This window comes from Polyodon spathula, chromosome 21 (genome assembly GCF_017654505.1).
Source record: "Polyodon spathula isolate WHYD16114869_AA chromosome 21, ASM1765450v1, whole genome shotgun sequence".
NCBI classification, from domain to species: Eukaryota; Metazoa; Chordata; class Actinopteri; order Acipenseriformes; family Polyodontidae; genus Polyodon; species Polyodon spathula.
Window position 1 is genome coordinate 16,394,320 of NC_054554.1, and position 24,995 is coordinate 16,419,314.

Below are 24,995 nucleotides of genomic sequence, written 5' to 3' on the forward strand. Positions count from 1 at the left end.
GCAGCAGCTCAAAGTCAAACAGCCGCGTGTGTTTTTCTGATAACAAACAAGCTGAAACTCGGAGCAGCTGATTCAAATTCAGCGCCGTTTTGAGACACGGGCGAGGGGAGGAGCCGACAGCACAGCAGAACAACGCAGTTAAACGAGGCAGTCTTCCCAGCGACAGCGAGTGGAAGCGACAGCGAGTGGGAGAAGTACAGGCGTGGAAAAGTACAGAGCAGTTTCGAAGCAGTTTGAAAGCAGGTTGACGGCTGCAGAAGAAACTAAACTTCAAAAAAAAAAAACCTCAACATGGTCTTCAAGCCTGTAATCTGTGACACCTGCTTGATGTGGGAAATCCGAGAAAACCCAGCGGAGCTAAACCAAGTGTGCGTAAAGTGCCGCGCGATCCAGGATTTGCATAAACTAGTAAGTATGCTAGAAATGGAGCTGGAAGAAGTGCGACAGCAACAGGATCTTGAGGAACTGGCACACCCACAATTCATGGAAGTCTGCATCACCCCTAACAGACTGAAAGCCACCAGGGAGATAGAAGGTCAGAACAGCTGGGTTCAGGTAGGCAGAAGCAGGGAAAAAAAGAAACTTCGTCAAACACAACCACCAGAAATCAAAACAACCAACAGATTTGAGTCACTTCAGAATTGTGATGAGCAGAACCAACAACAAGAGAATGAAAGGAACAACATCCAGGACCCTATTGACAGTGGTGACCAGACAGCAAAAAGAAGGGAGGTCATGATTGTTGGGGACTCCATATTGAGAAACAGAGCAAGTTCAATTCGCAGTTTGGACCCCCTTACTACAACAGTGTGCTGCCTTCCGGGAGCCTCTGTCAAGCGCATCACTGAGAACGTGGACAGGCTCCTAGAACGAACAGGAGACGACCCGGTAGTAGTCGTCCACATCGGTACAAACAACATTGGAAGAGACAGACCAAAATCCCTGCAAAACAAATTCAGAGAGCTAGGAAGGAAATTAAAAGAGAAAACCAAAACTGTGGTATTTTCTGGTATACTACCTGCACCTTGCAAAGGACCATATGGACAGCTGGAAATAATTAATCAAAACGCATGGCTGAAGACGTGGTGCACACGGGAAGGCTTCACCTATCTTGATCATTGGACCACATTCTACAACGAGGACTATCTGTATAGACGGGATGGACTGCATTTAAATAACAAGGGAACTAGTCTACTTGGAGAAAAGATCCTCGAGCAGGTTCGGAAGCATTTAAACTAGAAAGGAAGGGGGGAGAAATCAACAAAAAAACAGAAGGGAGACCGCATCAAAACAAGAACAACAACTCAGGTAAGACAACCATTAAATGTATTTATCTAAATGCTAGAAGTATCAGAAACAAAATTCTAGAACTTGAAGCTACTGCACTAACAGGTAACTATGATGTGATAGGTGTTACAGAAACTTGGTTGTCTGAGAGTGATGGGGACGAATATAATATTTGTGGGTATACACTGTATAGGAAAGACAGGCAGGACAGAAGAGGAGGAGGGGTAGCGCTATACATAAGAAACAGTCTTGAAGCCCAGGTGTTAAACCTGGACAAAGAAAATAAAACCGAATCAATATGGGTCAGAATAACAGACAAAAATTCAAAAGGCATAATAATAGGAGCATGCTATAGACCGCCAGATTCAGACGGTGAGCAAAATAATCTGTTATACAATGACATTAGAAAAGTGTGTAGCAAAGGAGAAGCCATACTAATGGGGGATTTCAACTTCCCCCAAATAAAATGGGAAAACCCGGTGGGTAGCGCGAAGGATGAAATAGAAATGGTGGAAATGACAAATGACTGCTTCCTAACACAATTTGTCAAGGCACCGACTAGAGGGGAGGCATGCCTTGATTTAGTCTTTTCAAATAACGAAGATAGAATAACTAAAACAGAGGTCAGAGAACCACTGGCAAACTCAGACCACAACATGGTCTCATTTGAAGTGTTTTTTAAATCCTCAAAAGTAAAGACTAAAGCTAAGGTTTACAATTTTAGAAAAGCAAACTATGAAGGCATGAAACAGAGACTAACAGAAGTAGATTGGAGTAAAATAGAGAAAACACCCACAGAAGAAGGATGGTTGTTCTTCAAAAATGTAGTACTAGAGGCGCAAAACAATTATATCCCTAAAGTAGACAAATCTAAATGTAAAACTAAATTGCCAAAATGGTTTAATAGATCAATTAAAAAAAATATTCAGCGAAAAAAGGCACTTTACAGAGCATTAAAAAAGGACCAAAAAGAAAGTACGCAGAAAGAGTACACAGAACTGCAAATGCAAGTCAAAAAGGAAGTTAGAAAGGCCAAGAGAGAAATAGAAATGAACATTGCTAAGGGAGCTAAAACCAATTCCAAAATGTTTTTCCAATATTACAACAGCAAGAGAACATTCAAAGAGGAGATTAAATGTTTAAGAGATACAAATGGCAAAATCGTAGAGGAAGAAAAAAAAAATAGCAAATATGTTAAATGATTACTTTTCACAAGTTTTTACAAAGGAAGATACTGACAACATGCCCCACATGTCATCCAGTTCCTATCCAGTTTTAAATAACTTTAGCATAACTGAGGCAGAAGTGTTAAAGGGACTAGGAGCTCTTAAAATAAACAAATCCCCTGGGCCGGATGAGATCCTCCCAGTAGTACTCAAAGAAATGAAAGAAGTAATTTACAAACCGCTAACCAAGATCATGCAGCAGTCTCTTGACACAGGGGTGGTACCGACAGACTGGAAAATTGCAAACGTAATACCGATCCACAAAAAGGGAAACAAAACTGAACCAGGTAACTACAGACCAGTAAGCCTGACTTCTATTATATGCAAACTTATGGAAACTATAATAAGATCCAAAATGGAAAATTACCTATATGGTAACAGGGTACTGGGAGACAGTCAACATGGTTTTAGGAAAGGGAGATCGTGCCTAACTAACTTGCTTGATTTTTTTGAGGATGCAACATCGATAATGGATAATTGCAAAGCATATGACATGGTTTATTTAGATTTCCAGAAAGCTTTTGACAAAGTCCCGCACAAAAGATTAATTCTCAAACTGAACGCAGTTGGGATTCAAGGAAACGCATGTACATGGATTAGGGAGTGGTTAACATGTAGAAAACAGAAAGTACTGATTAGAGGAAAAACCTCAGAATGGAGTGTGGTAACCAGCGGTGTACCACAGGGATCAGTATTAGGTCCTCTGCTATTCCTAATCTACATTAATGATTTAGATTCTGGTATAGTAAGCAAACTTGTTAAATTTGCAGACGACACAAAAGTAGGAGGAGTGGCAAACACTGTTGCAGCAGCAAAGGTCATTCAAAATGATCTAGACAAGATTCAGAACTGGGCAGACACATGGCAAATGACATTTAATAGAGAAAAGTGTAAGGTACTGCACGCAGGAAATAAAAATGTACATTATAAATATCATATGGGAGATATTGAAATTGGAGAAGGAATCTATGAAAAAGACCTAGGAGTTTTTGTTGACTCAGAAATGTCTTCATCTAGGCAATGTGGGGAAGCTATAAAAAAGGCTAACAAGATGCTCGGATACATTGTGAAAAGTGTTGAATTTAAATCAAGGGAAGTAATGTTAAAACTGTACAATGCACTTGTAAGACCTCATCTTGAATATTGTGTGCAGTTCTGGTCACCTCGCTATAAAAAAGATATTGCTGCTCTAGAAAGAGTGCAAAGAAGAGCGACCAGAATTATTCCAGGCTTAAAAGGCATGTCATATGCAGACAGGCTAAAAGAATTGAATCTGTTCAGTCTTGAACAAAGACTACGTGGCGACCTAATTCAAGCATTCAAAATTCTAAAAGGTATTGACAGTGTCGACCCAAGGGACTTTTTCAGCCTGAAAAAAGAAACAAGGACCAGGGGTCACAAATGGAGTTTAGAAAAAGGGGCATTCAGAACAGAAAATAGGAGACACTTTTTTACACAGAGAATTGTGAGGGTCTGGAATCAACTCCCCAGTAATGTTGTTGAAGCTGACACCCTGGGATCCTTCAAGAAGCTGCTTGATGAGATTTTGGGATCAATAAGCTACTAACAACCAAACGAGCAAGATGGGCCGAATGGCCTCCTCTCGTTTGTAAACTTTCTTATGTTCTTATGTAACATTCTGTCAAGAATAATTAAAATATATAATAACACATTTCACTTAACTCAAGAATTGAATAAGATCAGTTTTAACATGAAGCAAAACATCCCTATAATGATAGGCCTTATCAAGCAAGAATATGCCACTCCGAGTCACAATTGTGATATATGAACATTTTGTTTTCTTAAGTGCACGATTCATGTGCCAGTATAGTTAATTTAATGGTGTATGGGGTCACTTGTAACACGTGTTACAGCTGGCTGCATCCTAGGGAGCCATTACTAAGCTCTTGATCCAGCAAGAAACAACAACAAAAACAACAAAACTAAGAGTAATCAATCGTCAGCGATCAGGGATGAGAATGTTAAAAGTAAGTGTAACACAGTTATATACCACAAAAAGAAAATTGAAAAAATGTACTCTACTAGGTCAAAGATAGATTTTTGTAGGTAAAATCTCAGCATTGGCACAAATGGCTCCTCTTCCACAGGCAGACAGACTCGAACTGAGCATGTGCTGAGTGAGTGAATGATAGCACTCTAGCTTGTTTCTGATTGGAAAAAATTCAAGGTGTTACAACTGTCCCTGGTCTTCCATATTAATAGCCAAGAACACTGACATTGTACAAACGACTGCCGACTCATGCTAGGAGTGTATAAAGCAGTTGTCATAGTTGCCATGCTGCCATTATAGGGAGCCGAGCAGTAAGGCCGGTCTCCCTTTGATTTGTTCAGCAGGACCAGTGGTGCAACCAAACTCAGCCAGTGAAGGACCAGTCTGGCTGCTATGCAGTGGGTTTACAGCAAGATTGATACACTGGGCATTCAACAAGTGGAACTGTTAGGGGTTTGTTCTGCATTGCTTCTGCTAGTGTTGTGGTTAATGATCTTTGCCTCTGCTATAGTTATTGTCTCTGTCAATAGTAATTGTGGGGCTGTTAGTAATTGCTTGACTGGGATTTTGTCCTTGTTGGTACCCAGTATCTGTCATATGTTTAAGGTGATTGATGATTGAGTTGGTCCTGCCATTAGTATTGCTTCGAACTTTGCATCAGTGTTGCTATACGTTTTGCCTCGGTATCACTACAATTAGTAGAGTGTAATTCTGTAATTTAGGTGCCAATAGTTTGGGCACATAAGTTTTATCATCATAAAGTTAATTGCGCACGTACCGTGCCTAACTAACTTGTTTGATTTTTTTGAGGATGCAACATCGATAATGGATAATTGCAAAGCATATGACATGGTTTATTTAGATTTCCAGAAAGCTTTTGACAAAGTCCCGCACAAAAGATTAATTCTCAAACTGAACGCAGTAGGGATTCAAGGAATGTGGTAGTGAGTGTGGTAACCAGTGGTGTACCACAGGGATCAGTATTAGGTCCTCTGCTATTCCTAATCTACATTAATGATTTAGATTCTGGTATAGTAAGCAAACTTGTTAAATTTGCAGACGACACAAAAGTAGGAGGAGTGGCAAACACTGTTGTAGCAGCAAAGGTCATTCAAAATGATCTAGACAAGATTCAGAACTGGGCAGACACATGGCAAATGACATTTAATAGAGAAAAGTGTAAGGTACTGCACGCAGGAAATAAAAATGTACATTATAAATATCACATGGGAGATACTGAAATTGGAGAAGGAATCTATGAAAAAGACCTAGGAGTTTTTGTTGACTCAGAAATGTCTTCATCTAGACAACGTGGGGAAGCTATAAAAAAGGCCAACAAGATGCTCGGATACATTGTGAAAAGTGTTGAATTTATATCAAGGGAAGTAATGTTAAAACTGTACAATGCATTAGTAAGACCCCATCTTGAATATTATGTTCAGTTCTGGTCACCTCGCTATAAAAAAGATATTGCTGCTCTAGAAAGAGTGCAAAGAAGAGCGACCAGAATTATTCCGGGCTTAAAAGGCATGTCATATGCAGACAGGCTAAAAGAATTGAATCTGTTCAGTCTTGAACAAAGAAGACTACGTGGCGACCTAATTCAAGCATTCAAAATTCTAAAAGGTATTTTCCCAAGGGACTTTTTCAGCCTGAAAAAAGAAACAAGGACCAGGAGTCACAAATGGAGATTAGACAAAGGGGCATTTAGAACAGAAAATAGGAGGCACTTTTTTACACACAGAATTGTGAGGGTCTGGAATCAACTCCCCAGTAATGTTGTTGAAGCTGACACACTAGGATCCTTCAAGAAGCTGCTTGATGAGATTCTGGAATCAATAATCTACTCACAACCAAACAAGCAAGATGGGCCGAATGGCCTCCTTTGTTCTTATGACTGACTGTCTAGTTGTAAACCTGAAACCACACAAAAAACAATTCCCCAAGTAATGTTCCAAACAGATGTTTATTAAAGGAAGTGCTAAACAAGGTTTTCAAATGTATTTTCTTACCTCTCTATTAGCCCTAGCAACATTATCACTGCCCCCCCCCCCCCTTAAAGGAGTGCTGAACAAGTCTTCTTGAAAATCAACTTCCTTACCTTCCTTTATTAATAGCAGCATCATCATCACTGGTCCCTCTTCAAAGGGGTGTTAACCCTTAACTTTTATTAGCGCACCAGTAACATTACCACTGCCATCTTTTAAAGACATTCTTTACATTGTTCTACTTAAATCCTCTCCAGACTTTTATCGTAAGACTCATATAGCCTCCTTGGATTGCACGTGGCTGTAATCTGTTAAACCTTGGCAATTGTTCACAATATTTTTTTTACAAATCTTACTTTGGGGTCTGTGGGGTCTATTCAACTGATCTAAGCAGTGGCAGTGTTTAGATCGACTGACTCGTTTGTGCACGCGTTCACTGGTGTTCCTGGACCCTGTTTGAACATCACACTAGACAGACTCAAGGATGTAAAAAAGACTCCTATTGCATAGCACTTGAACCCAGTCCATGTTTTACTAGACAGACTCAGGGATGGAAAATAGGCACCTATTGCATAGCACTTGAACCCAGTCCACGTTTTACTGCAGGCTTGAGCTCAGCTGTGTCCGATTAAACTCATAAGAAAACCAGGAATGGATCAAACCGCTGAGCAATGGGAGTCTTGTTTCATCCCTGACTCGTTCCCTAGCCCTCCTTCAGCATGTTGATATGCGCACAGATCTTCAGCGCTGGTCCAAGCTTGATGTTCATGGCAGTCATCAGGTGCTCTTCCTTCAGAAGCAGCAGGGCCTGCCCGTCAATCTTCTGAGCTAGAAACTCTGTTGCCACCTCCTGGCAGCCTGCATTACAACCAGAGGGAAAAACAAACATGTTAATAAGTAAACAGGTTAAAGATACAAAAACTGCTACTGCTACTACGACTACTACCATCAACATCTTCAGAATATTAAATGTCTTACCTGTTTAATATCTTACTGTGTGTCTGTTTCTGCTTAGATTATTGTTTACCAGGTGCATAACTCAGGGATGAAAACAAGACTCCTTTGCGTGGCAGTTTAAGAACATAAGAAAGTTTACACACGAGAGGAGGCCATTCGGCCCATCTTGCTCGTTTGGTTGTTAGTAGCTTATTGACCCCAGAATCTCATCAAGCAGCTTCTTGAAGGATCCCAGGGTGTTAGTTTCAACAACATTACTGGGGAGTTTGATCCATTCCTGATTTTACTAGGAATTTAATAAGTCATACCTGAGCTTATTATCTGTACATTGTGGCTAATCAAGCTCGTAATAAAACTTGGAATGGGTGAAACTGCTGGAAACACAAGTCTTGCTTCCAACCCTGGTTTTAACTCTGCTTTCAACCACTGGGTCAGTACTAACAGTTGTTAAACAAGCAGCCTTAGTTGTTTAAAAAAATAATTTTTTTAATTTTTTTAAACAACTTTTAAAAAACAACTTTTTTTAATTTGTTTTTTTTTTTAATAATTTAAATAAAAAAAAAAAAAAAGGTATTCATTTGTAAGCCTGGTAAATAATGAAAGCAAACAGCAATAGAGAATATACATCAGCTCAATAAGTCAATGCAACTTAAAAGTCCACTGTTGTGGCCAGAAACACAGACAGAGAGATGGAAAAACTCACCATGCAGAGAGGAAATGAACTCGCACACTTCCTCCATGCTCCAGTGGGCAGGGTTCTCAGACAGGAAGTGAGGCTCACCATGTAATGGCAGCTCAGCAGGAGCGGATCCGGATGAATCATGCGCAGCCTGCTCGGAGTGGGAGGGTTGAGAGCAGGAAGGGGAGAGGTTTGGGGAGGGAGCCTCGTCTTCATAGCTGGAGTTCTCACCCGAGCCTTGGCTGGAATCAGAGCGAGTCTGAGATACACAAGAGATACATTCAGCAAAGCACATCAACGGCTACCATACACTGACTGGACACAATAACCGGAGAATGCACGTGGCATTAATCAGAAAGAAACAAGCTTTAAATTACATATTTTCTTTACTCTTCCCTTACCTTGATATTTGAAGTCATTCCGAGTGGTTCTTATTGCAGTAATTCAATATGGTTTGTTTTATATATTGTCAATGTTGTTTAAAGCAGCTCTTCAGTAGTTGTTGCCAGCCTTTGACATGCTGCACAGGCTAAATCAGCTAAAGTTCCTGTATAGTAGGAAACTAAATGATATTTGGTGTTCACTAGATAGATATAACACAGGCTGGACCAAAGTGTTTTAACAGTAGAAAAGTACAACAGGAAACTTGATCTACAGTAGATGTCAGCTGGCTCTGACCACATGACCTAGCCTGTGTTCCCCCGCCTCTCCCTCTCTCACCTTGTTATCAAGGTTTCTAACAGTGATTTTTGAGCAGGGAATCTCGCTGCTGCTCCTGTGAGGACCCCTGCGCCTCATCCTGACTCCTCCCCCATCCCCAAGCCTGGCCCCCTTCACTTTCTTATGTTTCGGGCGGAACTGGTGAATGCAGCTCACATTGTACCTGGGGAGGGGACAGGACACAGGGTTACACCAAGGACTAGGGGAGGGAAGAATAAAGCGTAACACAACTAACTAATGAGGGGGGGGTTACACCTATTAGTGTTAGCCTAGGGACTTTCGGGGTAAGGGAGCCAAGTACAGTGATACACCTACAACTGGGGAGGACATGAGAAAAGGGACAAAGCAAGGGGGACCAAATTAAGCACTACTACACAGAGTTTGTACTGGGGACAAAACAGAGCGTTACATCAGAATCGCAAAAGAAGGGGGAGGGTCAAATAGTATTACACAAAGGTATGGCCCTGGGGGCAGAAAACACCAAAGACTAGTGGGACCAAATACAGAAACACACAGGAAGGTGAACTGTGGACCACATACAGTGTCTGCTCAGAATCTTCAGCACTCTCCCTTCCCCAAACTAACCTCTTGGCACAGGTCATGGAGCAGAAGCGCTTGGATCCTCTGAACTGCAGCGCGAGTTCCAGGTTGCCACAGTACTCGCACTTCAACAGAGAGGACTTCCCATTCGAGACTGAAACAGCACCACAGACAGCCACAGCATCAGTGTCAACCGCAACATACAGAGACGCACAAACACTTACCACTTCCAGGGAAACTGTCAAAAAATATCATGTTTTAAAATTAATTAACATGTGATTCTTTCAAAACTGAACACTGGAGACAAATGTATCTTTCGTATTAATTTCTTGTTTTTTTTTTTTAATTGTTTTAGTTAGGTTTATCTATTGACATTACCATTATTTATTGTTATTTAGTAAGTTTTACTGTTTCTTAATACTGAAGACGTTAGAACCGACATGTGAAGACTTTGAGATACTGTGGTATACGTATGAAAGGCGCTATGGAAATAAAATGAATTAAATTAAATTATTTTTGTTAACCGCAATTACTTTAAGCAGAAAAAGGGGTTCATTTTGAAAAAGTATGTGTCGATTTTTAGCTCACTTCTTTCTCCTTCTAGTTTTACCTGTGTTTTGATAGTAGTGATCAGGAAGTGAGGAAGGAGAAAAGGCTAGGAGAGAGGACACTCCTTCCTGCCTGTCTTTCACTGGTCCACCCACCTGTCAATCACAGAAGAAGACTGAAGAAAGAAACACTATGACTTTGCTCAAATATTTACACCTGAATTTGGAACATGCCGATATTTCAAAGACAATACCCTGGAAGAGGGGTTCTCAACCCCCCCTCACTATAAAAAAAAAAAAAGTGTGTATGTATGTACAGTATATATATATATATATATATATATATATATATTATATATATATATATATATACATACTATATCCTGGAAGAAAACTTGCTTCCTTCTGCTCTGACAATGTTCCCCAACTCTGAGGATTGGTTTTTCCAGCAGGACAATGCTCCATGCCACACAGCCAGGTCAATCAAGGTGTGGATGGAGGACCACCAGATCAAGACCCTGTCATGGCCAGCCCAATCTCCAGACCTGAAACCCAATGAAAACCTCTGGAATGTGATCAAGAGGAAGATGGATGGTCACAAGCCATCAAACAAAGCTGAGCTGCTTGAATTTTTGCGCCAGGCGTGGCATAAAGTCACCCAACATCAATGTGAAAGACTGGTGGAGAGCGTGCCAATACGCATGAAAGCTGTGCTTGAAAATCAGGGTTATTCCACCAAATATTGATTTCTGAACTCTTCCTAAGTTAAAACATTAGTATTGTGTTGTTTAAAAATGAATATGAACTTATTTTCTTTGCATTATTCGAGGTCTAACAACACTGCATCTTTTTTGTTATTTTGACCAGTTGTCATTTTCTGCAAATAAATGCTCTAAATGACAATATTTTTCTTTGGAATTTGGGAGAAATGTTGTCAGTAGTTTATAGAATAAAACAAAAATGTTCATTTTACCCAAACACATACCTATAAACAGTAAAACCAGAGAAAAACTGATAATTTTGCAGTGGTCTCTTAATTTTTTCCAGAGCTGTGTGTGTGTGTGTGTGTGTATATATATATATATATATATATATATATATATATATATATATATATATATATATATATATACAGACTTGTGTATACACACACACCACAAAGTTTATCAGGGATGGAAATAAGACTCCAATTGCTATTGCATGCATAGCAGTTTTACCCATTCCAGGTTTTACAAGAGCTTGATTAGCCACAGTGTGTAGAACAAGCTTAGGTTTGTCTTATTAAACTTATACTAGTAAAACCAGGAATGGATCAAACTGCTATGCAATGGGAGTCTTATTTCCATCCCTGATATATAGATATATATATATATATATATATATATATATATATATTTATATATATATATATATATATATATATATATATATATATATATAATATTTTTGTTTTACAATTCTGTCAAGACGTGAAGGTACCTTTGCAATGCACACACGCACGTCATAGTCAATGTTCTTCCTGGCTCGGTTCTTCCTGTTTTCATCGATGTCATGGCTGAAAATCCGGTTTCGCGTAAGTAGGTTGTACTGAATGGGACCAACACTTTAAGTGCTGTAGAAGCAGTGCTGTATTCGTCGGAGCACTCGCACCAAAATGTCTCCAGCAACATTTTAACTGAATTTGATTCTGATCGAGTTGTCTGATGTCAATAAGCCGATCAATGCACTGCAAAACCATGTCTTCTGACATAAGTGATCCTTTGTTTGACAGTGTCATTTGACATTAGCATTTTTGCCAGTTCCTTGGCCTTCTGCTCTCCAAACATTTCCTTTACAATTTCAATGGCACACGGCATTATCAACTCCTCAGCAATCGTATGCGATTTTTTTACTTTAGCAATTTTCTGTGGCACATGGCACTACAAGGTTTTTATCTGCGGTATTTGTGGATTTAATTACGGCTTTATTACCAAGCAATTCCATAGCCTTTCGCTCAAAAAATGAATGCTGCTTGTTTTTATAGATTTCATGCTTAGTAATTAAATGTGTCTGCAATTTGGAGGGATTCAACCATTCATTTGGCAGTACTTGTGCACAAATTACACAAGGTGTAATTTCAAGGTATCTGCACTTCCAGTACAAATAATACTGAAATTCAAGTAGCTATCTTCGTATTTCCTTAATTTGTCAGAGTTAATAACGGCTTTGTTTTTTAACTCACAACACCACCTCTTTGCTGTTCTTTAGCCCTTACAGTTGAACTTGTTGAAATTAGTTCTGTATCATCATTCTGTGGGTTTTGTTGTTTTGAGGCTGACATCAATTGCTTTAAAAAAAAAAAAAAAAATCATACCCGAGGCACTTCTCAAACACGTTATTACGTACATGTAAATGTAATTGCAGTTGAATTCACCTTTACTTGTCACATCTTTTTTCACAATTTAGCTGAATGACAATTACAATTACAGCAACACTGAAGCGTGATATTACAGCAGCTTCATCTAATTGCATTGAGCAAACAACCAAGGAAGAACTATACCTTGATCACAGTCCAAATGAATTACACTTGAGTTCAAATATATTTGAGCTGCTAATTATGAGCTCTATATAAAGACACACCGCACAAAGCTTAATCATGCGCATGTTTCACATTGAACGATCATTACTCTTACATTTTCAACCACTTTTAGTGACACCATTTGTTTGAAGAAAATGTAAAGATTTGTACCTGTGATTACTGCTTGGTTATTTAGAATAAAGACTAAACATGTTAAGTATAATTAGGCTTCCAAGTCGAAGGCTAGGGAAGCCTATTGTTTTTGTTAGGATTATTATTATTATTATTATTATTATTATTATTATTATTTATTATTATTATTGGCTTCCAAGCCAAAGGCTGGGAAGCCTATTGTTATTGCTGTGTTTATTATTATTATGCCAAAAGTTTGTCGCAGTCATGAAAACACTCACGTAAGTAGATGCCTATCTTCCCAGCAACAGTGAGTGGGAGAAGTACAGGTGTGGAAAAGTGCAGAGCAGTTTAGAGGCAGTAAGGAGAAATTGCATCTTGAATTGCTTTAATCAGAAAACACAGGACATTGGGGAAACACAGCAGCTCAAAGTCAAACAGCCGCAAGTGTTTTTCTGATAACAAGCTGAAACTTGGAGCAGCTGATTCAAATTCAGCCCTGTTCTGAGACACGGGCGAGGGGAGGAGCCAACAGCACAGCAGAACAACGCAGTTAAACGAGGCAGTCTTCCCAGCGACAGCGAGTGGAAGCAACAGCGAGTGGGAGAAGTACAGGCGTGGAAATGTGCAGAAGCAGTTTGAAAGCAGGTTGACAGCTGCAGAAGAAACTATACTTAAAAAAACCGTCAACATGGTCTTCAAGCCAGTAATCTGTGACACCTGCTTGATGTGGGAAATCCGAGAAAACCCAGCAGAGCTAAACCAAGTGTGCGTAAAGTGCAGTGCGATCCAGGACTTGCATAAACTAGTAAGTATGCTAGAAATGGAGCTGGAAGAAGTGAGACAGCAACAGGATCTTGAGGAACTGGCACACCCACAATTCATGGAAGTCTGCATCACCCCTAACAGACTGAAAGCCACCAGGGAGATAGAAGGTCAGAACAGCTGGGTTCAGGTAGGCAGAAGCAGGGAAAAAAAAGAAACTTTGTCAAACACAACCACCAGAAATCAAAACAACCAACAAATTTGAGTCACTTCAGAATTTTGATGAGCAGAACCAACAACAAGAGAATGAAAGGAACAACATCCAGGACCCTATTGACAGTGGTGACCAGACAGCAAAAAGAAGGGAGGTCATGATTGTTGGGGACTCCATATTGAGAAACACAGCAAGTTCAATTCGCAGTTTGGACCCCCTTACTACAACAGTGTGCTGCCTTCCGGGAGCCTCGGTCAAGCACATCACTGAGAACGTGGACAGGCTCCTAGAATGAACAGGAGACGACCCGGTAGTAGTCGTCCACATCGGTACAAACAACATTGGAAGAGACAGACCAAAATCCCTGCAAAACAAATTCAGAGAGCTAGGAAGGAAATTAAAAGAGAAAAACAAAACTGTGGTATTTTCTGGTATACTACCGGCACCTTGCAAAGGACCATATGGACAGCTGGAAATAATTAATCAAAACGCATGGCTGAAGACGTGGTGCACACGGGAAGGCTTCACCTATCTTGATCATTGGACCACATTCTACAACGAGGACTATCTGTATAGACGGGACGGACTGCACTTAAATAACAAGGGAACCAGTCTACTTGGAGAAAAGATCCTCGAGCAGGTTCAGAAGCATTTAAACTAGAAAGGAAGGGGGGGAGAAATCAACAAAAAAAACAGAAGGGAGACCGCATCAAAACAAGAACAACAACTCAGGTAAGACAACCATTAAATGTATTTATCTAAATGCTAGAAGTATCAGAAACAAAATTATAGAACTTGAAGCTACTGCACTAACAAGTAACTATGATGTGATAGGTGTTACTGAAACTTGGTTGTCTGAGAGTGATGGGGACGAATATAATATTTGTGGGTATACACTGTATAGGAAAGACAGGCAGGACAGAAGAGGAGGAGGGGTAGCGCTATACATAAGAAACAGTCTTGAAGCCCAGGTGTTAAACCTGGACAAAGAAAATAAAGCCGAATCAATATGGGTCAGAATAACGGACAAAAATTCAAAGGGCATAATAATAGGAGCATGCTATAGACCGCCAGATTCAGACAGTGAGCAAAATAATCTGTTATACAATGACATTAGAAATGTGTGTAGCAAAGGAGAAGCCATACTAATGGGGGATTTCAACTTCCCCCATATAAAATGGGAAAACCCGGTGGGTAGCACGAAGGATGAAATTGAAATGGTGGAAATGACAAATGACTGCTTCCTAACACAATTTGTCAAGGCACCGACTAGAGGGGAGGCATGCCTTGATTTAGTCTTTTCAAATAACGAAGACAGAATAACTAAAACAGAGGTCAGAGAACCACTAGCAAACTCAGACCACAACATGGTCTCATTTGAAGTGTTTTTTAAAACCCCAAAAGTAATGACTAAAGCTAAGGTTTACAATTTTAGAAAAGCAAACTATGAAGGTATGAAACAGAGACTAACAAAAGTAGATTGGAGTAAAATAGAAAAAACACCCACAGAAAAAGGATGCTTGTTCTTCAAAAATGTAGTACTAGAGGCGCAAAACAATTACATCCCTAAAGTAGACAAATCTAAATGTAAAACTAAATTGCCAAAATGGTTTAATAGATCAATTAAAAAAAAAAAATATTCAGCGAAAAAAGGCACTTTACAGAGCATTAAAAAGGGACCAAAAAGAAAGTACACAGAAAGAGTACACGGAACTGCAAACACAAGTCAAAAAGGAAGTTAGAAAGGCCAAGAGAGAAATAGAAATGAACATTGCTAAGGGGGCTAAAACCAATTCCAAAATGTTTTTCCAATATTACAACAGCAAGAGAACATTCAAAGAGGAGGTTAAATGTTTAAGAGATACAAATGGCAAAATCGTAGATGAAGAAAAAAAAATAGCAAATATATTAAATTACTTTTCACAAGTTTTTACAAAGGAAGATACGGACAACATGCCCCACATGTCATCCAGTTCCTATCCAGTTTTAAATAACTTTAGCATAACCGAGGCAGAAGTGTTAAAGGGACTAGGAGCTCTTAAAATAAACAAATCCCCTGGGCCGGATGAGATCCTCCCAATAGTACTCAAAGAAATGAAAGAAGTTATTTACAAACCGCTAACCAAGATCATGCAGCAGTCTCTTGACACAGGGGTGGTACCGACAGACTGGAAAATTGCAAACGTAATACCGATCCACAAAAAGGGAAACAAAACTGAACCAGGTAACTACAGACCAGTAAGCCTGACTTCTATTATATGCAAACTTATGGAAACTATAATAAGATCCAAAATGGAAAATTACCTATATGGTAACAGGGTCCTGGGAGACAGTCAACATGGTTTTAGGAAAGGGAGATCGTGTCTAACTAACTTGCTTGATTTTTTTGAGGATGCAACATCCATAATGGATAATTGCAAAGCATATGACATGGTTTATTTAGATTTCCAGAAAGCTTTTGACAAAGTCCCGCACAAAAGATTAATTCTCAAACTGAACGCAGTTGGGATTCAAGGAAACACATGTACATGGATTAGGGAGTGGTTAACAGGTAGAAAACAGAAAGTACTGATTAGAGGAAAAACCTCAGAATGGAGTGTGGTAACCAGTGGTGTACCACAGGGATCAGTATTAGGTCCTCTGCTATTCCTAATCTACATTAATGATTTAGATTCTGGTATAGTAAGCAAACTTGTTAAATTTGCAGACGACACAAAAGTAGGAGGAGTGGCAAACACTGTTGCAGCAGCAAAGGTCATTCAAAATGATCTAGACAAGATTCAGAACTGGGCAGACACAGAGAAAAGTGGAAGGTACTGCATGCAGGAAAAAAAAATGTACATTATAAATATCACATGGGAGATACTGAAATTGGAGAAGGAATCTATGAAAAAGACCTAGGAGTTTTTGTTGACTCAGAAATGTCTTCATCTAGACAATGTGGGAAAGCTATAAAAGATATTGCTGCTCTAGAAAGAGTGCAAAGAAGAGCGACCAGAATTATTCCGGGCTTAAAAGGCATGTCATATGCAGACAGGCTAAAAGAATTGAATCTGTTCAGTCTTGAACAAAGAAGACTACGCGGCGACCTAATTCAAGCATTCAAAATTTTAAAAGGTATTGACAATGTCGACCCAAGGGACTTTTTCGACCTGACAAAAGAAACAAGGACCAGGAGTCACAAATGGAGATTAGACAAAGGGGCATTTAGAACAGAAAATAGGAGGCACTTTTTTACACAGAGAATTGTGAGGGTCTGGAATCAACTTCCCAGTAATGTTGTTGAAGCTGACACACTGGGATCCTTCAAGAAGCTGCTTGATGAGATTCTGGGATCAATAAGCTAGTAACAACCAAACGAGCAAGATGGGCCGAATGGCCTCCTCTCGTTTGTAAACTTTCTTATGTTCTTATGTTCTATGATGTGAGATCATCTTGTCTGAAACCGCAATGTTGATTGGCACCAAACTGTCATGTTTGCTCATGACAAGGTCCTTTCTAAGTTTTGTAAAATCCCCGCTTTTTCAATAAAAAAAACATGGATGCAGCGAACAAAATAACAATTTCACGAGTGCTATATTTACATATATTAAAGTATAAATCCATATTGCAATACACTAGAGACATGAAACTGAGTACGATACTAGAGGGTCATGTGAAGTACTGTTGATTTCAAAATGGTGTGTTTTGGTCACATGGTTTGGCGGCCATACTGATCATTGAAAAACGATTTTTATGACCCATAACAAGAACAGTTTTGCACGTATGCTCTTCAATGTTGGTACAGCTGTGTGGCCCATAATACAGTAATAACCGCTAAAATCTAAAGCAGATCGGTCACATGTTTTGGCGGCCATATTGGAATTAATGTTTAAATTTTATCTCCTAGGGCGTGGCAATATGGTTAAAGTTATAATGGAACACGTATAGGCAGTCATATGTGCTCTATGAAAAAATGACATCACCTGCGACCTTTGACCTCTCTAAAAGGTCAAACTAAAAACTGGCTCCTTGCGCCTCAGGGATGACAGATAGAGTTCTGGTTCATATGGAACACATATTGGAAGTCATACATACTCTATAAAAAAAATGTCATTACCCATGACCTTTTACCTCTGCCAAGGTTCAAAACCCACAAATTGGCCTATAGCTCCTCAGCTGTATCTAACACAGATCAGTGCACTTAAACTTCAGCGTAAGATTATGCTCTGTACACGATACAACTTAAGTAGCTCATTAGCTAATTATAGGATTGCGAGATGTATTAGGGATTATTTGTGATGATTAAACCATGTTTTCTTGGAAGACTTTACAGTTGCTAGCAACTCTAGTTATTGTTATTATTATTATTATTAATTTTTTTTTACCAAAAGTTGCTCAAAAGCTCACGAAATTCGGTACGCTGTTAGATGCCTATGGGAATTAGTCAGTGATATTCGGCAAATTTGCGTAAATCACATAGTTCGGCAATCATATTGGATTTTGCGGAATTTGTTAAAACACCTATGTATGAAAACTACTTACTGCAGAGTTATATACATGTTGAGGGATAGGCCATGATTAACTGTTGTTAATATGAAGCTGACTGGCACTGTGGTTTGGCAACCATGTTGATTAATATCATAAAATAGATTCTTCTTTGAAACAAAAATTGGAATAAAACATCTCAGTATGGTCATCTGTTAAGCTTGTTCAAGAGAAATTGCAACTGTGAAAATCATGGTGGCCATGCTGGATGACATCATCTGCATACGCAACTGACTATAAAACTGCCTAAAACTTTTAAATGGCTGCACCAAACCTCACGAAATTAGAATATAGAAGACTATGGGACGTTATGCCATGGTCAATATGGCGGCCTTTGGTCATATGGTGTGGCAGCCATTTTGGATTTACAGAAAAGTTTAGACAATATTCAAAAATCTTCTAATGAACGGTAAAAAGTACAGTTGTGAATATTTTTGTACATAGTGCACTCATATCCATGACTGATACTACTTAAGGAAAAATGGATCACTAGCATGGTGTGGCGGCTGTGTTGGATTTTGCGTAAAATGCTTAAACGACAACTCCTCATGAACCCTTTGGCCGACTGACGTGAATCCTGGGTATACGTTATCTTTGTAGTGTCCTCTAAAAAAGTAATTCAGGAAAACTTCCCACATGAATAAACATGGCCACCATGAGCCAATCAATATGGGTGACATGCCAGTTCTACCCATTTCACATTCCTACCACTGGGGAGAGCTGTTGCTATGGAAAACAGCAGTCTAGTAAAAATATTTCTTGAAGCAGCCATTTTTTGCTGCTGTCTAGAAAGAATAGTTTCTCTTAACTCATGCAGCTTAAAACATGGTAATTACACTGGAAAGGCTGATATTATTTTACACATACACACAGTACAGTACATTTTTTGAAGCATCCATACAAAGAAAAAAATCTGCACCGTGTTTTTAAACCAGAAAACAATCGAAACAATAACATGTATAATACATGAGCTGTACAAGTCGTCAAACCAGTAGTTTGTTTAAAAATCGTAATAACATTGTTTAGAAAAAAATACTGTGATCTCAGGTTGTACAAAAATGTACTGTAAAGTGAATCTTTCATTTAACTAATTATTTTAGGTAATGGAAAGTATAGACAGAACTCTTCAGAATCGCTTGCTCTATGAAATACAATTGTAGCGGTGAAAATCGCACGGTTATTCACAGACAATCCCCCCAAAAAGAGGACCTTTTAGTATAATTAGAGCTTAGCAGCTTTTCTGCCATAATCGTTGTTTACTTAAAATAACCTTGTGGACATGAAGACATGTACAGAACGGTACACATACTGACACACACACAGTGCAAGTAGGGTTGCCACCTTTTCCACAGACCAAACCCTGACATATTTTTCAGTCAGCCTAGCTCTATCAAAACAGCAGCTGTAATACAGTTTAACACAATACCACTAGATCTCAATACAAATCACTAATCATGCACTATACAAGGTATTGTGCTTTTGATATTTCTAGAAATTGAACTTGCAAGCCAGAAAAATAGTAGCTATATCACGGTAGATTAGAGGCTAATCTTGAAGACAATCTGATTTTTTTTCCCTTCAATATTATTAAGCAATTTTTTATTTTTATTTATTTATTTATTTCAAAACGTTTACCTCAATATTCCACGCGCTTTACTGTGAATCCCATGCGTGGTTAGACCCTGTTCAGGCTTCGGTTCAGTATCCCAGCACTCATAGGATGTGTACAAAAACGGAAATTTACTTCTAAAGATTACAGATTTTTAAGATCTACAGTTCACCACAAGGGGGCCACCTATGACCATGAAAACTGGAAATTCCCGATAAAAATTATATTGCCTTCCGCCACATACACTGCTTAAAACTAATACATCTAATAGTAAATCATATAATGGTAATAACAAAATATATACATATATATATATATATATATATATATTATATATATATATATATATATATATATATATATATAGTGTGCCCACTTTATTTTTTAAGAGTGTAATATTGATTTTTTAAATATCATTATTTGCCATTTTTTCATAACATTACTGTGAACCAAAGGGACGATGCAAAGGTCACGAGTGACCTGCTAATTGTAATTCAAATAACTACTAAAACTACTACTGCCACCTTGTTAGAGGAGGAGAACGACATTTTATCATTATACAATGAAGCCGTGAACAGCCTTGTCAACTGTATATTAAATAAATCAATTATTTAAACATACATAATGTACTAAATCTGTGATAAGTTATGTATAATTTTACAATAAAGTTAATGTTAATAAATTACATTAAACTTACTGTTGATAATCCACACAAATGTAAATATAGCACACTGAAAATGTGTGCTGTTCTGCAAGGTTTGGAGAAGGCGTTTCTTTAAAAGCTGCATGTGACGTTAAGAAGAAAGCAGCCAAGAGCAGCCAGTGCAGCAAGCACTAGGTAACAGAACGCAGCAATTGAAATGTGTCTATGTCGTTGACCGTTTCCTTTAAAACCATTATCAAAATACAGTATCAGTTCACAAAAAGATCTTCCTCAGACAACATAGTGATGTTTTGTCCAAATGTTTGCACTGTCTGGACACAGCTGCATATAAATTATTCAAACTTCTGAGTTTGCAGGCCTCAGGGAACTAATGCCAGCAACTGAATGAAGCTGATTGCTTGAATGCATTTCACTATAAAAGCTAGTTAGGACATTGTTTGCATCCAAATAATTTAACTTGCTGCTAACCAATGTTAATAATAACCAAAGCCAATATTTTTGTCAAAATTGACACAGTCATCTGTGTCCAAAATGATTTGTGATGAAACGTTTGATCTATAACCACCAATGTGCTTAAATTCACAATAACTGCTTGGAAGGCTGTATAGTTGCTAGCAGCTCTAGTTGTAATTGTAATTACTGCAGCATAATTGTAACTGTAACTGTACAACATATTACTGCCATTGTAATTTCAGCTCTCAATGTTGCTGTAGTTGGAATTGTGTTTATAATTACGCTTGACCCCAGGGTCTGGTTCCCTGTACACAGCAACACTCACAGGAAAAGGTTCTGCGCCCTCCTGAATCACAAAGCCCTCGATGAGATGAGTCAGAACCTGTGGCTTCACAATGGCCTGGGGAGGCTTGGAATCGTTCCCGTGGTGACCACTGGACAAGAGGGAGGGGTCTGAGGCCACGCCCCTGGAGGCAGTGAGGGGGCTGGAGAGGGAGGGGACAAGTGGAGTGAGGTCTGGAGAGAGGAGGGAGATATTATTTATTTCATTACAATTATGCCTTTCACACACAAATGGTGGTACTGAGCCATGTCTAGAGACATCTCAAAAATTCTTTAAAAAATCCATTCACACAGCCAAAATTGTGCCATCTATGCCGACATAATACCGAAATATCCCTTTCACACAGCCAATGAGATTACGAGAGACCAAGACCCCGTTCACACTTGCGGTTTAGGCTGGCCCAGGGCCGAGTGAAATTTAGACCAGCTTTTTGATGTGGCCTAAAGTAAGCAATGCCACCTCAGGGCTGGCCTATCTGTATGTGTGAACCCAATGCAGGCCCTGGGCCAGCCTTAATGTAGCTCAAACCACTCCCCTACTAGGTCGAGCGTAGTAGATCAAACAATGTCGGTTTTAAGAGGTAGCAGCTGAGACAATGCAGAAATTAACCCTTAATGGTCCATTTATTTAGTGCTTGTCAGGCGCGCCAGATCCAAAGTTACAGGCGCAGTTTTAAATATTTTTTATTTTCAGAGTAAAAAAGGTTTAAAAGGTATTGAATCACAAAAGGACAGTCCTGCATCTCCAGCCAAGCTCCACCCCTTATTCGCTGTATTTTTCACATACCTCTTTATAGACGTGCATACTGATAAATCCTCTCCCGATCGCTCGATTTATCACCAAACTCAATAATGCGATCCAAGTTATTATTTTATTACTATAACACCTCAAAAAGCTCTGCAAATGTCCTGTGATAGTCTCTGAGCGCTGGATGCAGAAGCAGCTCTCTCCTTTATGTCCGTATTATCTCTCTGGTGCAAAAGGCTATCAGATACGCCCTTTTGAGTGGAGTTCAGAGAAAAACTTGCAAGTTTTTCCGAGAACTTTCAGAAATACTGAGCAGCAGGCCAGAGATAAACCCACCATGGACCTTGGATTTTATGAGACCTACGGTGATCTCCAGCCCGGAAAATACCAATGGGAAATGCACTGAATACACAGACACTTTTGACGATGATGGGTCAGTCATGAATGGTAAGTATTTCTTCATCATACAGCTTTCATTAAAACGATAAAACTTGCTATCTATCTATCTACACACACACATTTTGACGTTGCATATTCAGATCACCCAAATTTTAATTATTTTTTTTGTTCCTGGGTAGTAAGTGTTATTTCCTAATTGCTTATGCCTCAAAAGTATAGAAAATGGCTATTATTCCCCACAAACTTCTCTTTTGTGACCAGGACAGTGATATTTCAAAATATCACTAAATTTCCAATGGGAAAACGGGCAAATGTGTGCCTTTTTGTTCACATAAAGTCAGAAAAAAACAACATATGAATCCAAATTAACATGTATTTATACTAAAGTAATACAAAAATGACTACAAAAGATTTAGAAGCGAGTAGTTTTTCGAGATTTACGATTATACTGTATTTAGAAGTGAGTAGTTTTTCGAGATTTACGATTATACTGTATTTACAGTATAATTGTAAATCTCGAAAAACTACTCACTTCTAAATCTTTTGTAGTCATTTTTGTATTACTTTAGTATAAATACATGTTAATCTGGATTCATATGTTGTTTTTTTCTGACTTTATGTGAACGTAAAGGCACAAATTTGCCCGTTTTCCCATTGGAAATAGTGATATTTTGAAATATCACTGTCCTGGTCACAAAAGCAAAGTTTGTGGGGAATAATAGCCATTTTCTATACTTTTGAGGCATAAGCAATTAGAAAATAACACTTACTACCCAGGAACAAAAATTGTGTTACATAGTGTAATCTGTATTGTGACTAATGTAATGTGCACGTTCTTGTTTGCTGCATTTACGCAACGGGGTCCAACTTTCAAACCAGTCATACAAACTTTCAAACAGATCATTCTCATGGCAATGGAATCAACAAAATCACAAAATGCCACCATCTTTGACCGAAGAAGTGGATTTGGCAGTGGTTTGTTTGCTTTTAATTTTCAATGATATTATACAATAGAACTACCTATTAAGTGCCAAATTGAGGGATCTTCAGGCACACCACGTCTCGCATTTTATTGTGAAGAAGGTTCCAGCTGTTCGGCAACAGCAAAGAGCAAAAATATGGTGGATATTTGCTTTATATGAAGCATGTTTGTGTGAACACTTGACTTGGATAAGGGAACGACAACATGTTGATGTATTTTAATACGTTTCTGGTTTAGTCACACGAGAAGTTGCTTTTTAATCCACGGCCACGATAGCGCTTCAGGGCCGGTGTAGCTCTTCACACAGCCCTGCATGCCGCTTTTCAGCTGCAATAACTTGTCTGTGTGAAACATATATATATATATATATATATATATATATATATATATATATATATATATATATATATAGAAGCTATATAGTTTAAGACGTGTAAGAAAATCGCAGACTGTGAATTTGCTGCGGAAACCAGAACATTTAACATAAACCACAACTTTTTATAGTTGCCACAACTTTTAAGTATATATATATACACACACACACACACACCAGGGGTCACAAATGGAGATTAGACAAAGGGGCATTCAGAACAGAAAATAGGAGGCACTTTTTTACACAGAGAATTGTGAGGGTCTGGAATCAACTCCCCAGTAATGTTGTTGAAGCTGACACCCTGGGATCCTTCAAGAAGCTGCTTGATGAGATTCTGGGATCAATAAGCTACTAACAACCAAACGAGCAAGATGGGCCGAATGGCCTCCTCTTGTTTGTAAACTTTCTTATGTTCTTTTATTTATATATATATATATATATATATATATATATATATATATATATATATATATATATATATATAGCAAACTTTTTATTAACTAAACACTTTTCTTTGTGCAATCCCCACAAAGCATTCTCTAATGACAATATGGCTGTCATATTGGCTACAATGTAGAACGCGTCTCCTGTAAAAATGGGCAGCCAGAGACTAAGTGAGAGTTACAGGCTGGCAGCTTCATATCCTCTACAGTAGGGCTGTCCAATCAGTCATGGAGGGCCGTTCCACTCCAGGTTTAACAGGTAACGTTATATAATGAACTAATTCAGGGTCTGGATGCAGGTATAATTGGTTCAATTAAACAATTTAGTAGAAGAGGGTTAGAACAGAGATCAGGAGTGGAAGGGCCAACTTTGGTCACTCAAGCTGTGTATAACAAATAGATAGGATTTTACCTGAGGCCTGGTTTTTCTCTGGGGTATTGTCTGGTTTTTGGTATGGCCCCTCCAATGATGGATGAAGGGAGGGGGGGCTCTCTCTCTTTTTCTCATTTTGTTCACCCGCCTCTGCCTTTCTTTTTATTCCTCCCACTGGCTGCTTAACCTGTGAGGGAGGGATAGAGGGAAAAGAGACAGTAAATTTTTGTTGGGTCCCCCAAACAACATAGCATTGACTCCTACTATACTTTCTGAACCCTAACTCCTGGCAGGGTGTAAAAGGACACAAAACTATTTAGCATTCTTCAGTTTTAATCAAAGCAGACTACGAGCACTCACCAGTAGGTTTTGTCACACGTTTCACACTAACTACAGCACACTAAACTGTTCAGACTCTTACAGACTATATCATGTTATAAAGAAGTCCAATAGAGGGA

The 24,995-nt window shown here is 38.8% G+C and overlaps 1 protein-coding gene across 10 annotated transcripts in view; it reads right to left on the minus strand.

Moving 5' to 3' along the window:
• Nucleotides 1–6,471: 6,471 nt before the first annotated feature.
• Nucleotides 6,472–24,995, minus strand: part of phc1 (polyhomeotic homolog 1) — a 60,328-nt gene continuing 41,804 nt past the window's right edge. For 7 of the 10 annotated variants that reach the window (XM_041221559.1, XM_041221560.1, XM_041221556.1 and 4 more), the window contains 8 exons: nucleotides 24,577–24,724; nucleotides 21,203–21,393; nucleotides 12,211–12,282; nucleotides 10,019–10,112; nucleotides 9,454–9,562; nucleotides 8,869–9,031; nucleotides 8,173–8,407; nucleotides 6,472–7,370 (listed from right to left, as the gene is read on the minus strand). In XM_041221559.1, the coding sequence (XP_041077493.1) occupies nucleotides 7,216–7,370; nucleotides 8,173–8,407; nucleotides 8,869–9,031; nucleotides 9,454–9,562; nucleotides 10,019–10,112; nucleotides 12,211–12,282; nucleotides 21,203–21,393; nucleotides 24,577–24,724 (1,167 nt within the window). In that variant the 3' untranslated portion in view covers nucleotides 6,472–7,215. Of the gene's footprint in view, nucleotides 7,371–8,172; nucleotides 8,408–8,570; nucleotides 8,696–8,868; nucleotides 9,032–9,453; nucleotides 9,563–10,018; nucleotides 10,113–12,210; nucleotides 12,283–21,202; nucleotides 21,394–24,576; nucleotides 24,725–24,995 lie in introns of those variants that run through there. The other 3 variants (XM_041221561.1, XM_041221564.1, XM_041221565.1) reach the window with 3 other exon arrangements.